The sequence below is a fragment of the Dipodomys ordii genome, unplaced genomic scaffold (assembly GCF_000151885.1).
Source record: "Dipodomys ordii isolate 6190 unplaced genomic scaffold, Dord_2.0 Scaffold31, whole genome shotgun sequence".
Taxonomy (NCBI): domain Eukaryota; kingdom Metazoa; phylum Chordata; class Mammalia; order Rodentia; family Heteromyidae; genus Dipodomys; species Dipodomys ordii.
The window spans coordinates 9,002,498-9,019,357 of record NW_012267247.1 but is presented as its reverse complement, the minus strand read 5'-3'; the positions used below and the strand labels follow the sequence as shown (position 1 = coordinate 9,019,357).

Genomic DNA, 16,860 nt, shown 5'->3' with positions numbered 1-16,860 from the left:
GGCGGCGGCGGCGGCGGCGTGGCGGTGATGATGCACGCGCCTGCCCAGGCCGCGCGCCCGGGCGTGTGCTGGTGACAGCATGGGCGGACCCAGAGCAGAGAGGCGTGAACTGGACCAGCCCTGGAGCCTGGAAGAGAGCCGCCGCACTGGACGCGGAGGAAGATGGAGAGGCCGGAGGAGGAGGAAGAGGAATGGAGAGTGTCAGGGAACTGGGGTCGTGGACAAGGAGGCGGGGGGTGGGGGACAGAGCAGGCCCAGGGTGAGCTGGAGGTCGCCATGGCCTAAACACATGCAATAAAGGCACCCGTGCCCGCCGGTCCCAGCGCCCAGAGTCCCTTCTCCCGCCCGGCCGCTGCAGTGGAAATCATCTCCCCGGAGAGCTTTGGACCTGCTTTTGTGGGGTGCTCGCTGGAGCTTTGCTTCTCCATTTAAAAAGGAGCGAGGAGGAGATGGAAAGGCTGAAGGGTGGGGCGGGGGAGAGGGGGTGGCCCAGAACGGGGGAAGTAGAGGCTGGAGCTGTCTCTTCTCAGTAACAAACATAAATGTCCCTCTGTGGGTCCTTGGGGAGGGCGTGTCACACGTGTGTCCTCTCCCGGAGTGGGAGGCTAGAGCCAAGGTAGCAGGTATCTCTGTAGCTCTTCTCCGACTCTAGCCTCAGAGAGAGTAGTTGCATCTGGATCTGTTTTTAGTAGCATTTAAACCTTAGGATACATAGATGTGTGTGTGTGTGTGTGTGTCTCAGTCCTGGGGCTTGAACTCAGGGACTGGGTGCTGTCCCTGAGCTTCTTTTGCTCAAGACTTAGCACTCTACCACTTGAGCCACAGCACCACTTCTGCCTTTTTGTTTTATGTGGTACTGAGGAATCAAACCCAGGGCTTCATGTGTGCTAGGCAAGTACTCTACCACTAAGCCACATTCCCAGCCCCAAAATTTATCCTCTTCTAAAGATAAAGTCCTAAGTCCAGGGCCGGTGGCTCTTGTCTGTAATCCTAACTACTCAGGAGGCTGAGATGTACGGTTGGAAGCCAGCTGGGCAGGAAGTCTGTGAGACTCTTATCTCCAATTAACCACTCAAAAACTGGAAGTAGCACTGTGGCTCAAGTGGTAGAGTGCTAGCCTTGAGCACAAAGAGGCTCAGGGATAGTTCCCAGGCCCCAAATTCAAGCCCCACAACTGACCAAAAAAAAAAAACAAGATAAAGGTCCCTTGCCAGCAAATGAATTTCTGAAAGGCATCTGCCAGTGTTATGTTGCATTGGTTCTAGATTCAGAACCTTTATCCTGAAGCCAATAGAGTTGGCTGTCTTTTTACCTAGAAGCTTCTGCCTTGTTTTAGGGAGAGTCTGATGAGCTTTGTGCATTTTCTGCTTGACTGCCACTCCCCTTTCAGCCCGTGCTCCTGAGGGTCTCTTTGGTTTTCCATTCTGCCTGATATTTGTATGTGTATATGTGTATGCATGTGTGCATCTGTGTGTGTTCTGTGGAGAAGCCTGCTGTGGATGTGATGTGGGCTATGTTTGGGATGTGGTTGTCCCCCAAGGCTTCATGTGTTGAAATCTGGCCCCTACTGATAAGTGTTGCAAGGATGAGAACTGGAAGGGCTGTGGTGCTTACACCTGTTTACAGGAGGGGCCTCTGGGAAGTGATCAGGGAGGGATAAGGTTCTCAGGGTGGAGCCCCAGGAATGAATCCTGGTGGCTGTGGAAAAGCAAGAGGGACCAGAAAACATGCCCTGTGCTGCCTCAGAACTCTGCCAGCAAGGAGACTATCACCAGATTTGAGCCCTGGAACCTCTAGAGCTGTGAGATTAACAAACCAGCTTTTCATTTTCTTCTTGGGGCTTGAACTCTGGGTCTGGGCGCTGTCCCTGAGCTCTTCAGCTCAAGGTGAGTGCTCTACCACTTGAGCCACAGTGACACTTCTGGTTTTCTGGTGGTTAACTGGAGATAAGTCTTACAGACTTTCCTGCCAGGGCTGGCTTTGAACCTTGATTCTCAGATCTTAGCCTCCTGAGTAGCTAGGCTTATAGGCATGAGCCACGGGTGCCCAGGTAAACCAGCTTTCTTTAAAACTCACCTGGTGTGGGGTATTGTGCTACTAGCAACAGAAAATGGACTCAAGTGCCTTGTCTGCAGCTACCAGTAGTTCCACACTATCATGCTGACTGCATTTCATCAAGGCTAGAAGAGTCAAGTTGCTTGCCCAAAGGTACCTATAACCAAGATTGGAACTCAGGCAGTCTGGCTTTGTATTTGGGGCTCTAACACTGGACCACACTGCAGAGGCGGCTAACATTTTAATGTATCAGAGGCTGGAAATTTCCATTTGAACATTTGGTGACTGATATGGATGACAGAGCAGGAGAAACCACAGGAGCATGGGATGGGCAGCAGGGCAGATTCTGGCTGAAGATCAGGCCAGAGTCACCCATGGGGTCCTGGTGAGCTGAGACAGATCAGAGACAGAGGTAACACAATGTCCTTCCTGCAGGCTGCTGGCGCTCTGCTAGATCACCCACCCCTCTGGTGCTGGTTCTCCATCTTCGAGCAGGGTTCATCTTATGTGGAGTGTCTACTGAACAGCACCACACACTTGGGTACTGAGGACTTCATTCCCAGTTGTGGTGTTGGGTGGCCCTCCCCCGAGCTGTTTTCTACATAGCACTGGTATCTATGAGCTTAAAATCCTTGCTTTGCTCATTCCCTAGGATCTAGAAAAATGCCTACCTTCAAAGAGTTGTTGAGTAAATGAATTCAGGACTCAAGATTCCTAGTTTTTCAGAACTCATTTTAGAATATTCTACCTCTGATCCTCTCTTCGGCAATTAGAATATGTAGCCCAAAGTTCATGTGCTGGAAATTTGGTATAGAGGGGTATGGCCTATTAGGGACAGGGTCAGCAGGACTCAACCCATCCTTGGACTCGTGAGTTAATGTGTTAGCACAAGTGGCTTCATAAAAACCTACTGTCAGTTGGGCACTAGTGGGTTACGCCTGTAATCCTGGCTACTCCGAAGGTTGAGGTCTGAGGATTGAGGTTTGAAACTAGCCCAGGCAGGAAAGCCTGTGAAACTATCTAGTTAACTACTAAAAAAGCTGTAAGTGAAGCTGTGGATGAAGTAGTAGAGCACTAGTCTTCAGTACAAAATTTCAAGGGCAGAGTCCAGGCACCGAGTTCAAGCCCCAGGACTGGCACAAAACAAATAAGAAAAACAACAACAACAAAAAAAACACCCCCAGACTGTCATGTACGCCTGCTCTGCCTTAGCCATAGAGGTAGACAGCTTCTACCACCATGAGGTGACCTGAAAGACTCCTCACCAAGTGCCAGTGCCATGTGCTGAGTCTTTGCTGCCTCCAGAACAGTTAGGAATTTCCACTGTGGTATTCAGCTACATTGACTAAGACACTCTCCTAGCCACTGGCACTGGCATTTGCATCTTCTAGAGGCTTGTTAGTGTAAGTAATACATTAACCCAGTAGTCCATGGATGGATTAACCATCCTAAGGGCAGAGTCCTGACAGGTCGGTTGGTGTGGACACCAGCACACCGCTCATCACACACTGCTAACTGGCTGAACCCAAGGAAGCAGGGACATTCCCCCTAGGGAGTCCTCCAAACTGACCCCAGCCTGAGCAGGCTGGGATTCCAAAGACAGCAGCACTAAGCACAAGGGTAGCCTCCCAGCCTCAGCTGTGGGGCTTATGAATGGGTAGGTTATTGCATATCCTCCAATAAGCAGCAAAGAAAGTTCTAGCTAGGTATGTCCACAGTCAGTTATACAAGTTAAGGTATCTGGCTTAGGACCAGGGTGTTTCCTTTAGTGTCTTTGTGGCTATGTTGCCAAGGGACTTTCAAGGCCCCAAGCCTGGACTTGGGGGAGAAAACCCTGTCCATTCGGCCAAGACAACCCTGCAACCTCATCTGAACAGTTCTCTAGAAGTTGGCCAGAGGAGTTAAGTATGTCTTTCAGTCAGGACACAGAGGGAAAGAGGCACAGTAAATGGAACCCCAACCCACTTGGTGAAGGTCAGTGACGGAGGCTCGTCCTCAGCTGGGACACTGACCCACATCCACACATGGGGGGCTGCCACCTGATAAGACCTGGGTGGGAACAGATGTATCAACATGGACAGAGACAGATGTCTGTACTGATTCCCTTTAGTCCCCCAGAACAGAATCCCCACTCACATTCAGGTAGGCATGACACTATCCCCCACGGGTGTGGCCAGCTTCTTTCTTCAGCCCCTGGACTTGATCAGCGGGCCTGTGAACAAAGCGGCCATTAGCTAGGAATGAAGACTGAACACGCTGAACCTCAAACCCTTGCTTTTACCAAGGCCCTTCAGACTGTTGCTAACAAATGCCCACTAAATCCCTAGGTGGATATCACTTCCCAGGAGCACAAGCCTGCCATCTGCCAGCAGAATGACTGTGCAGGGTCCTATCCCATAAGGGGGGATGGGTTGCTTATATTGGAAGAAAGCCATGCCCTCTAGGCATGGACAGGCTTGCCCCGCTGGCCAGTACCAGCACTGCCTCAGCATCCCATCAACACAGAATCCCCCATACAGAGCTGAAAATGAGCAGCAGGTGGGATCCAGACCCTGGGGAGATGCTCTTGCTTCATCACTGAGCAGTGGCTAGGCTTATAGAAAACCTATGGTGAAGCAATGGAGTTGTCTTAGCAGAGACTATCATGCCTGGATGGGAAACTGTTACACTGTGCTGACGGTCCACAGCCAGCATGTAGTATACATCTGAGCACTGAGGTGCGACATGCAGGACTGGCTACCTGTAAATCAGTTATGACCTTGGTTTATCCCACACAATCTAGGCATTTACATCTGCTGCTCTCATCCCTTAGGAGTTTGCCCAATCCTGCTCTGCACAGATTCCTGCACTTGAAGTTCACCAGGCAACTTGTGCACAGTGAAGCCTGAAGGCCTGAATCCTTGATGTTAAACAGCAGTGGATCCCTCAGGTGAGGAGCAAGTGGAGTCTAGGGTTGGCATGGCCCACAGCTTCTCCCTTTGGCTCTTAGTAATGAGAACTGGCCAGCTTCAGAATAAAATGTAGCTTTATTATGACATAGGAAAGGCTACAAGCTATCAAGGAGAGAGTCAAATAGTCCCTCAAAATGACAGGGAAAGGCAGATGTAAACATCTTAGTAATAAAGTCTCCAACCACAGCACAATCATTGGAATTTTTTCTTACAACTTTTGTTTGCAGAGTTATATTAAACCAAACAATCACTTGAATTGTCAAAAGAATAGCAATTTTACACAAGGAAGAGCATACACACCAAGCCAAGATACAAGAGCACTCGGGTATACATGGTGCAGACAAGAGGAGTTCCAGGGCCCATCCCAGTGCCTGGCAGGACCCAGGCCAATGCCCAGAGCAAGGAGATCCAGGACAGAGGAGCTAGGCTGCTCTGTCCCTCAGGCCATCCCAAGCTTCCTGTACTTTACCTCCCTCAGGACCCACCTGAAGACTGCCAGTCCACATGTCTACTGTGACATTCTAACATGAGAGCCCACACCCCCAAAACAGATTCTTTTCAATATTCTGGTACTAATGTGTACCGGTCTTTTTTTTTTTTTGGGGGGGGAGCACAATACTCAATGAGAACCTCTGTAGCAAGATGCACTTTGTGACATCTGAAGTCCTATACAGGGTCACTCCCAGAGAACCATTTTCCTGACTTAACAGCCAGATGGGGAGTTAAAAAAGATCCCCAAAGCTATTATGTTGTTCTTCACAACGGAAAGACAACATGGAAAGCAATGCTGAGGGTCCTGACAGAGAACAAGGCAAAGCAGGCACATGGTACCCTTGGAGTTGTGGCCTTGCCACAGCAAATGTGGAGCCAAGTGCTTCGAGCACTAAAGCCACAGTGAAGGAGGGGAATTAATTTGGGTATGTGAGCTTAAAATAACACATACAAAAGACAAATGTCTTTCTTCCTCTCGCTACTTTTAATGTTCTCAGAATGGCTGATGCCCCTGAATACAGGCGGAGACAGGAAGGGCAGGAACAGGGAGCAGGCTGGTTGGCACATCCACCTGCATCCCCTCTGCATCTGGACACCTAGGGTACAAGGGGGCAGACCTTCAGAAGGGCTCCCAGACCAGATTCCTGCAGTCTGCCCAGTTGAGTCTCCTTTCTGATAGTTTTGTTCCCAAATAAAAGAATATCTCAGCTAGGGTGTGGCTCAAACAAGAGAGTACCTGTCTGGCAAGCATGAGGCCTCCAAGAAAAGAACCACACCAAGAACCCCAAGTCTCTTCCAAAAGATTTTCACTCCAGTCACAAACACACACAGAGATCATATGAGGCCATACCTGAAAATCTGGGCCCCCTCATATTTCTCCAGTAATGCTCACTTTAAAACATGTTTTAGCTTTGTTCTTTAAATTCAGAAGTGTTTAAAAACAGTACTATAGAAGGCTTTTGCCATCCCTGACAGCCCCATAGCATGACCACTGTTCCCTACGTTCTGGTGTTTTCTATACCAACTGAGCTACTGAGTTCCTGCCATTACTTCTTTATCACAACATAACTACCTATTGAGCTAGGTCAGTTTTTGTGTGGTCTGCCTGCTTTCATGTAGACTGTCAGCTAAGAAAATTCATCTTATTTTCATATAGTTGTTTTTTAATCAAAATGTCTCGACATGTGAAAATTATACATAATTCAAACTCCAAAGTCCATGAAGAACTCTATTTCCTTTTTTTTTTGGGGGGGGGGCGTCAGTCATGAACTCAAGGCCTAGGCACTGTTCCTGAGCACTTTTGCTCAAGGCTAGTGCTCTACCACTTTAAGCCACAGCACCATTTCTGGTTTTCTTGTGGTTAACTAGAGATAAGAGTATCACAGACTTTTCTGCCTGGTCTGGCTTTGAACCATGATCATTAGATCTCAGCCTCCTGAGTAGCTAGGATTATAGGCATGAGCTACCAGTGCCTGGCTATGAAGAACTATTGGAACACAGCCACTGTTCATGTTATCTATGCAGAGACCACACAGCCCATAAAACCTAAAATGTTCACTATCTGGCTTTTAGGAGAAATGTTTGCCAAACCTTCAATAGCTGGTTCTTGTTTCCCCAGAACAAAGACACTGCAGCCCACTGCAGACAGGGTTGCCAGGACCAGCACAGCTGGAGATATCATAGTTCACAAACCAGATTAAGACAATGCTTCTAACCCCAAATCTTCGGGTAGTAATTTCTGAGAAATGGACAAACAATCTAAGTCTGGGTTTGACTAGATAGAAACATGCAAGATATATTACAAATAATTTCCTTGACCAGTTCTGCCAATGACCTCAATTATTTGTTCTGGCTGCAACTAAAATAATCAAAGGTACAGTGAGGCACATGATCAAGGTGACGCAATGTAAGTCCCCACTGGGGTCCACTCAGTTTCAAATCCCACCACAGCAACCAGGCAACCCAGGACAGGGAATAGATCCAAAGAACAGGAAGGACAAAGGAAGGAAGAAACCACTGGAGAATGCTCCATTTACTCCGAAGACTAAGATAACCAGAGGCCTTCCTGAGCTCCTGCCTGGTTCTCCTCTTGCTACCAGCTGTTAAACCAAGGACAGAGGGAGGCAGGGCAGAGGGGGAGGAAGCAACAAAACAGCACCAATTAAAAAGCAAGACGCACTCTCAGAACGAAGGAGGAATGATCTAGATTTCAGTATAAACTCGATAATCATCCACTTTTCTACTATTACGTGTATGAAATTCACCATTGTGGAAAAGAGAAAAGGAGAGATAAGAAAATGCCTATTTCTAGAAAACTGAGAGAACATCTGTGCCGATGCTTCCACATGCAGGTAATGCTATGTTATCTGCTGAACACACGTGCTTTGAGCCCCTCCATGGCCTCAGATCTTTGGGCTCCAGGGCTACAGAAAAATGGACGCTTGGAGTCCACACTCCATGCATTAAGTACCACCCCGGACTGAGAGACAAGAAAGCGCTCACAGCTCCTGACTTTGCACATCCACCTGTGTTTGCTTTACAGCTTTAATGGACCCATAATTTCCATTTGGCAGGGGCCTTTTCAAACCGCATGCATGGGACTACTGAATGAAGCACCAGGCAGAGGCTGCTCTGCACTTAGGATAACATCTCCATCTCCCACACGCTTTGGAGACAAGAGATACTACCACAGAGCTCCTCAACTCCTTTACACCCAGGGCACACAGCAGTTCTGCTCCACAGTGTGTCCACCCCGACACCACAACTCCAGTGTACAGACATGCACGTGGCATGTCTGAACAGGAGGGGTGTCGAGGTGTCATGTGGTCAGGGGAAGAGGGGGTCATCTTGGGAGGTTTGTCAACTCATCCTCCTCCTTTTTCTAACCAGCAGAGGTGGCTACTCGTATTCCAGGAACTGTTTGTGGTAGAACAGCAGGTACCTGAGGAGGCAGAGGGGGAAACAAGTTTCAATTTCTAAAATGTTAAAAGCAAGCCAAGGCCAGATGAGAATGCATGCACAGGCCCATTGCTCATCTGACTTCTCATAGTCCCTGAAGAGTACCACGCTGGCTGGAAGACTATCTTACCTCAATCTCCACAGCACAACCACCCCCTAACCCATCTGTCAGGGAAGAACTAAAGCCTCACAGACCTCTTGTGGCACTCTCTACCATCACCTGCCCTGTCCATGACAGCTACTGTCCCATAGAGAGCCTACCTTCTCCTCACTGCCCACCCTGTTACACACAAACTCCCCTCTGAAATGTTGCCAGGGGCTTCTGATGCTCGGAGCACCATGCGGACATCCTCTAAGTGACTAGATGACTGGTTTCCCTGGTCTCTAGGGCTGGGAATCCTGCTGAAGGAATGGTGAGAGGGGCCCCTTGGTTGCACAGGCTTCTGTGCCATGAACAAAAGCAGTAAATAACCAATGTGCCCAGTACAAAGAAGGTTAAGACAATGAGGCATCAAATACTTTCTGAGCTAAAGGGGGCACTACAGAGCCTCTGGTTCAGAACATTTTCTCCATGACCTCAAGGCAACATCCTACCCCAGAAGAGCCCTCGTCACTTCATCAACTAAAGGTGAACTCCCTGAGGTGTGACAAGATTAGTCTGACTTTGGGCAGATGTGAGGGGGGTGGAGCTGCCACTGCAGGGACCCTCCAGCCTCACACAATGGACGCACCCTTCGCTGTCCAGCACATCCTTGATGCTGGCCTTGGTGATGATGGCGTCGTCACATTTGAACCATTGGTCTTTGTGCTGTCGGATGAAGCTGGTGTAGTGGCCACTCTCCAAGGTCCCTTGATGGTTAACTACAGCAAACAAGGAATACCTGGTGCAGAGAGTGAGGAGAGAATGGCTGCTGATGGTGCTGTGTGGGAAACCATATAGTACAGCAGAAAGTGACCCACAAACTTGACCTAAGACCCCAGAGGAGTTATCACAGAAGAGCCAGTTCTGCATTACTCAGCTCTCATCCTGGTCCAGCTAATTCCTCTACTTAGTGGACATGGTGGCAGTAACCATCCACCTTCCTGTGATATCAATAGCAAGAGCAATCAACAGCAGGCCCAACAGTACCAGGAGGAACATGCTTGTCAGAGTGGCCAAGAGGTTGTGCTTCCAGGTAGAACCTTGCTCATCACAGAGGTTCGGAGAGGCAGGTCCCAAGAGGGCAGCTTTCAGAGGAAGAAGCATCCGTTCCCAACACAGTAACCACATACACCCCCTGCCCTTGTACCCCAAGCAGGCAGACTTCTCTCACAGGTCCAGGAAGCCTGCCCACCCCCGCAATCCCCCAAGCGCCACGTACTTGTTATCGTTGTTGAGACTGTCTGTGGGCTGCTGGTACTGCCCGTTCATTCTGCTCTCTTTGCTGTAACAAAAACCCAGCAAAACTCAGTATAGCTGAATGTCACTATTCACCACAGACTCAAGGTTCTAATGATAATGTGTATTCACTGAGGACCCGCAGTGGATACTGCAAGAGAGTGGAGTTGACATGCTTCCCAGCTCCAATAACTAGGCAGAAGCTGTCTCATGCTGTGAGGACACAGGTTCAGGCTGTGAGGCAAACCACATGACAGCACAGTAGCACCTGGCCCTTCTATTAAGTGTCCACTCCTGAGTGTGACCCAAGGGCCATTTGCTGCTCCAAGAGCTTCCAAGCAGGTTGTGTGAAAGGAGTTTCAGTTGTACTCTGACTGCCAAGGCAGAGTGTAAGTTAAATCCATTTGACAACCTAGATAGTTGCTTCTCAATGAGCACAAGGATCATCACTGTTCCTGTTGCAACTAGACAATTCCCAGCATTGTCTAATGTGTCTACCCACATATGGTAAGTAGAAGACATTAAGACCTGAGACCCTGACATTATCAACAGAGCTGTTACCTCCCTGGACATGTGAACGAATGACTGGGTTGCCCATTTCCCAGAGGCAGGTTGAAAACAAGAGTTGAAATTCTGATTGTCATGTTCTATTTGGGACAGTGACCAGACAGCCACAGAGGTAAGGCTACCACAAGGAAGACACCAATAACTAATCATAGTCAATCTGTGTGAGATGATGCCCTGGGGTTGCATTGCAGCTTCTGAATAGGTAATGTCTACTTTGTGGACTCAGAGACAGTGCCCCTTCCCCCAGGCCCTGAATTTTTGCTTTTGTTCTTTTCACTCAAGCCTAGTGCTTTACCACTTTAATTTTCTGGTAATTAATTGGAGATAAGAATCTCATAAACTTTCCTGCCCAGGTTGGCTTCAAATAGTGGACCTCAGATCTCAGCCTCCTGAGTAACCATGGGCACCTAGCTTTGATCAGTGTCTTTATGAGGGAGAAGCTGAGGGAGGTAAGACCCAGACTCAAGGGGAGGCCCTGAGACCACAGGGCCAAGACAAAGAACCTGCTTGAACCCTTCTAAAGTACACCTATTTCATGTATCTGGGTCCCTAGAACTGTAAGAAAAATATTCTTTCTGAATGGGGTTTGCTGGTCAGGTAGTTAACAACTTCAGCCACACTCTAGCCCTTTATGCTCTAGTTATTTTTTAGATAGGGCATCCTATTTGTGACTGGGGCTGAGTTCAGGCAAATACCCTACCGTTATCTCCCACATAGCTGGGATGGCAGGCATACATGCCTTGATCTTATTGAGGTAGAGACTTGATAACCTTTTAGGGGAGGATCAGGGAAAGGTCTTTAGTTTTCCTGGTTGCTCCCAGACAAAATTTTGTGGTATCTTAGGCCTTTAAACTTGTGGATTACAAGGCAAAGGAAACAAATATACTAGTAAGCATCACGGGTTTTTTGAGGTTTTTGGGATATTTTGGTTTGGGTAGGTTTTCTTTCTTTCTTTCCTTTTTTTTTTTTTTCTCCATGTCCTGAGTCTTGAACTCAGGGCCTGGGCACTGTCCCTGAGCTTCTTTTGCTCATGGCTAGTGCTCTACCATTTGAGCTACAGCTCTACTTCTGGCTTTTTTGGTAATTTTATTGGAGATAAGAGTTTCATGGACTTTCCTGCCTGGGCTGGCTTTGAACCACAATTGAGGGTTAAATTTTTAAGTGGTCTTTCCTGTATTTCAAATCAAGGAAAATGGAATTCACCACTGCAAAACAACCATGTTTATCTGTTCTCATTAACTAAAAATGCCATCTGGCTATAATCTCACCTGAATGAGTTCGTAGGTTGGAAAGTTGAAAGAAGACTGCTAAAGAAAAACTTAACTCTGGTCATATAAAATAATATTTATCAAAATGAAGTCCAGGAAATGTAAACAAGAGGGTTTTTCTTCATTATGTTTTCTTTTCTTTTTGCCTTATTTGTTTATCTGTCTTTGGGAGGGCCAGGGGCAAGGCACAGAAATAGAGGGACAAAGGGTGAGCAAATGCTGCAGTGGTATTCACTAGATACTATGTTGAAAATGACTTTACAGGGGCTGGGAAGGTGGCTCAGTGGTAGAGTGCTTGCCTTGCATGCATGAGGCCCTGGGTTCCATTCCTCAGCACCACATAAGCAAAAAGAAAAAAGCCAGAAGTGGCACTGTGGCTCAAGTGGTAGAGTGCTAGCCTTGAGCTGAAGAGCTGAGGGACAGCGCCCAGGCCCAGAGTTCAGGCCCCACGACCAGACCAAAAAAACAACAACAAAAAAAAAAACATGAACTCCCTGAAGCCCCAGAAATACTTTTTTTTCAGTTTTGAACTATCAGCCACCAAAGATTATCACTGTAAGGTATAGAGATGAGCGCATTTAACATCAAAAATGGTCAGTTTAGGGACTAGTTCAAAAGAATGAACTTCACATTATTGAAGAGAGGTATGGAAACAGTCCAATTAAAGTCACCCAGCAAACTTTGAAAATGTCTGCACAGCCAATGGCGTTGCTTGAGGGTTCTGAATTAGACTACCTGTGGTATTTATTTATTTATTTTCTGGTCCTGGGGCTTGAACTCAGTGCCTGGGCACTGTCCCCGAGTTTCTTTGTTTTGTTTTGTTTTTGTCAGTCATGGTGCTTGAACTCTGGACCTGGACTCTGTCCCAGAGCTCTTCAGCTCAAGGCTAGCACTGTACCACATGAGCCACAGTGGGTTTCTAGTGGTTAATTGGAGATAAGAGTCTCATGGACTTTCTTGCCTGGGTTGGCTTTGAACTGTGATCCTCAGATCTCAACCTTCTGATTAGCTAGGATTACAGGCGTGAGCCATGGGCACCCAACTTTTCTGAATTTTACTCCAGGCTAGCACTCTACCACTTGAGCCACAGCGCTACTTCTGGCATTTTTGTTTATGTGGTACAGATGAATCAAACTCAAGGCTTTGTGCATGCTAGACTAGCACTCTACCACTAAGCCACAGGCCCAGCCTTCTTTTTGCTTTTTCTCTTCTTTTTTTGTTTTTGTTTTTGTCAGTTGTGGGGCTTGAACTCAGGGTCTGGGCACTTTGCCTGAGCTTTTACCTTCAAAGATAGCACTATACCACTTTGAGCCACAGCACCACTCCCAGTTTCCCAGTTTCCAGTGGTTAACTGGGCATAAGAGTCTCACAGATTTCCTTCCTAGTGCCCAACTACCACCTGTGGTCTTAAGGTTGAAATGTCGTTCAGGCCTGAGAATATTAGTAGACAGCAATTAATAGCTGTGTAGGAAGATGGTGAGTTAGAAGACGAAGAAGAGGAGAATGTATACTCTTAAGTGTATCTGGAAACTGATCTGTCTGGAAGTAGTAACAAGGTTTCACAGAAAAAAAGCAAAAAGCCAGGTGCCAGTGGCTCATGCCTGTAATCCTAGCTACTCAGGAGGCTGAGATCTGAGGATCACCATTCAAAGCCAGCCCAGGCAGGAAAGTCTGTGAAACTCTTATCTCCAATAAGCCACCAGAAAACTGGCATTGTGGCTCAAGTGGTAGAGCATTCGCTTGAGCTAGAGCTCAGGTGTGCCACCCAGGCCGAGTTCAAGCCCTATAACCGACCAAAAAAAAAAAAAAAGACAAAACAGGTAGTTCTTGTTCTGCTAACCAAAACCTTTGGCTCTACTACAGAATGTGTTGCCTCAACAAGAATTCTCTTGCAGCAACTCTGAGGCCAGTAAAAGTACCTCACATCCCATCACTCGTTTATACTGATATGAGGACACATTTTTAAAAGATCATGAGTGTCCTAGCAAAACAAAAAAAAAAAAAAGATAAATAAAAGGAAAGGGTGACATGGTCCAAAAAATAGAAAAGAACTGTACTCATTACCTGACATAGGAGATGGTAGTCCCTCTGTACAACACCTTAATAATAATAATAATAATATGTTTTAAAATAGAATTATAAGGGTTGGGAAGGTGGCTCAGTGGTAGAGTCCTTGCCTTGCATGCATGAGGCCCTGGGTTCAATTCTTCAGCACCACATAAGCAGAAAAGGCTGGATGTGATGCTGTATCTCAAGTGGTAGAGCGCTAACCTTGAGCTGAAGAGCTGAGGGACAGTGCCCGGGCCCAGAGTTCAAACCCCACAATTGACAAAAAATAAATAAATTTAAAATAGGATTATAAATGTAGAACACCACAGGTGTTAATCCTAGGAGGTGGGACACCATGGTTCTCACTTGTTTGTCTATGTAAAAGTGTGGGTGGCTGATATTTAGAGCTTTATGATACAGACATGCTACCATGAAAAGCTGGTAGACAGAAATATCTAACCAGAAAGAAAAAGTGACAAACTAAATTTAAACATGGTGCTCCCTGCCAGGGCTGGGGCACCTCACCTCCGCAGGCAGTCTGTGAGCGTCGTAGTACCAGATGCGTGGCTCTCCCCATTCACCACACTGCTCTCACTCCCCGGGCTTAGAGGCCAGAACGGGGTAGAAGAACCTGGCAGGTCTAAACTGATGTCCCAGAAGGGATCAATGGTGGTGGAGACTCCACTGTAGGGAAAGGAAATGAAAACGTGTGAAGACTGATGTCTACTGCATTTGAGACAGCCCCTGTGGAGGGCATCCCAATATTCTGCCACACTCTTCCTTCTATCAAGGATACCTCAGGCTGGACAAAGTAGGAACACTCACATCTACATGTCCTGGGCTCCCACAGGGATGGTTTCCAACCCAGGACACCATTCAGATAGGCAGTTTGAGGACAGTATAAATTCCTGAGCCCCAGGTCTAGAGGTTCTGAATCCCTGCATCCATCTCACTGCATCTGGGAACTATAGCATCATTACCTAGAAATGGGTACCGTCTAGTACTGGTAACAGAAACCCACCCTCCCCACCAGAGTGCACAGTCCTGGCGTGGCAGACCCCAAGGAATAGGAAATGCTCTATTCTAACAAGGTTGCTTCCTAACTGGAGGTTAGTTTACAATATTAAATAAGAAAAATAATTCAAAATGGGAACTTCACTGTAATTAAACAGGACATAAATCTAAAATGACTGCCTGCCAATAGAACTTAGTAGTTAAGGGCCAAAAAGGTAATTCTAAATTTCTCAGAGCCAAAGCTCAAGTGAACTTTACTACTGAAAGAAAACTTCATCTGTGTCAGCCCACAGGGATATGGCTCTAGAATCTTCTACGGAGTGCCAGTCCCAATGCATTATGGGATCTGAATGATTTTGGTAGGTATCTAGAGTCTTTAAAAAAAAAAAGCAAACTGAACGGGAATATTCCTCAGGAAGCAGGTGACTTAAATCCTCGCTCTGGGTTTTAAGCACTAAGCAGAAACTATACCCGGAAAAGGCTAGGGACATTACATCAGGGCAAATGGAAAAGGAAATCACAAAATAATTAAAATATCCTCTGATGAATGGAAGCCAAAAGTTTGCCCTCTATGATCAGCCCTTCCTGAAGGAGGCTGAATTTCTTTTTAACTTCCTGATGTTGAGGAATGTAAGAAAAGCAGAGATCTGCATGAGGAAGAGCTCTCAAAAACACCCCACTGAGTATGGACAGAAACAAGCTTTCTCTCAAAGGAAGACTTCTAAGCCTTTAATAGTCAGGCAATCTGTTCTGTTATGACTTTTTCTTTTTCTTCTTCTTTTTTTTTTTTTTTTACAATAGCACAGATTCACTTTAATTTTCATTAAATTCTGGAAGGGTACAACATTACATAGATTCTGTGTCCAATGGCCTTAGCAGGAAGGTTGCTTCAGAATTTGGCACAAACCAGGTTACTGTTTCCATGGGCATGTGTTACCTTTCCCCAGATTACTCTAGTTTTGTTAGGTTTGCCGCCAGGAGTCATCGTGTTGTTTTTTGCTTTGTATACATAAGCACATCTCTTGCTCAAGTAGAAATCGGTATCACCTCAGGTATAAACACCTTTGGTTCTGGAGACCTGCTTATAAGTCAGCAAAAATGGCCTTGCACCACAGCCTTCCAAACATTTCGCCTTTTAGAAGTCCTATTCCCAGCAAGCCTCCAAGATGGTGGACAGAACTCTTGTCATCTCAACAAATGTCAAGGCATGGTTATTTAAACAAAACTATTTTTCCTCTGATGGCAGGTACAAGCTCTTCTCTACTGTAAGTACCGCATTACCCAGCTGATCAATATACAAGGTTAGTCTCTAAGTTTTAGGTTCAAGGATTTACCTTAAACATGTCAGAACACATACTTATGCCAACCAGAAAATATATCATGTTGGAATGACCCAGACAGATTCTGACAGTACAGGTAGCTGTCAGCTGGATGGATGGTCACACTTACTGGCAGACTTGGCAGGTGACATCAGACTGCAGCCCACCGGTGAAGATCTGATCAATGATGCAGTTGCAGTGGTTGGGGTTGTTGGCCTTCTTTCCGTTGTCATCCCCTGAGATGGAGCACAGCTTTGTGATTAGCATCCATCTCTGCACCACACTAAGGCAGTAAGTCCCCACATCTGCCTAGCAAAGGCAGGAGGAAGGCAGGAGTGCTGGGCACTTTTCTCTATACCCTGGGAAAATGTCCTTTTCTTCTACCCGGCAATAAAGCACATCTGATGCCTCCAAAACTGGGCAGTGTCATAGACTTCATTTATTTATTTATTTATTCATTCATTTATTTTTGTTGGTTGTGGGGCTTGAACTCTGGGCCTGGAAGCTGTCCCTCAGCTCTTCAGCTCAAGGTAAGCTACAGTGCTACTTCCGGTTTTCCAGTGGTTTGTTGGAGATAAGTCTCACTGACTTTCCTGCCCAGGCTGGCTTTGAACCAAGATCCTCAGATGTCAGCCTCCTGAGTAGCTAGGATTACAGGCATGAGTCACCAGTACCCGGCAATTTCCTCTTTTATTTTATTTTTTATTTTTTGGGTCCAGTTGTGAGGCCTGAACTCTGGGCCTGGGCGCTGTCCCTCAGCTCTTCAGCTCAAGGCTAGCGCTCTACCACTTGAGCCACAGCGCCACTTC

The 16,860-nt window shown here is 46.8% G+C and overlaps 2 protein-coding genes across 2 annotated transcripts in view; one reads left to right on the top strand and one right to left on the bottom strand.

Moving 5' to 3' along the window:
- Tnfrsf13b (tumor necrosis factor receptor superfamily, member 13B) overlaps positions 1–4,943 on the top strand; it is a 20,623-nt gene extending 15,680 nt beyond the window's left edge. Inside the window, exon 4 of the mRNA XM_013016337.1 lies at positions 4,868–4,943. Within this exon, the coding sequence (XP_012871791.1) occupies positions 4,868–4,943 (76 nt within the window). The remainder of the gene's footprint in view (positions 1–4,867) is intronic.
- A 3,063-nt stretch (positions 4,944–8,006) lies between these two features.
- Positions 8,007–16,860, bottom strand: part of Usp22 (ubiquitin specific peptidase 22) — a 44,587-nt gene continuing 35,733 nt past the window's right edge. Inside the window, exons 7-13 of the mRNA XM_013016336.1 lie at positions 16,182–16,287; positions 14,244–14,402; positions 13,106–13,108; positions 10,996–11,001; positions 9,818–9,880; positions 9,188–9,337; positions 8,007–8,439 (exon numbers count right to left, since the gene is read on the bottom strand). Of these exons, the coding sequence (XP_012871790.1) occupies positions 8,397–8,439; positions 9,188–9,337; positions 9,818–9,880; positions 10,996–11,001; positions 13,106–13,108; positions 14,244–14,402; positions 16,182–16,287 (530 nt within the window). The 3' untranslated portion in view covers positions 8,007–8,396. The remainder of the gene's footprint in view (positions 8,440–9,187; positions 9,338–9,817; positions 9,881–10,995; positions 11,002–13,105; positions 13,109–14,243; positions 14,403–16,181; positions 16,288–16,860) is intronic.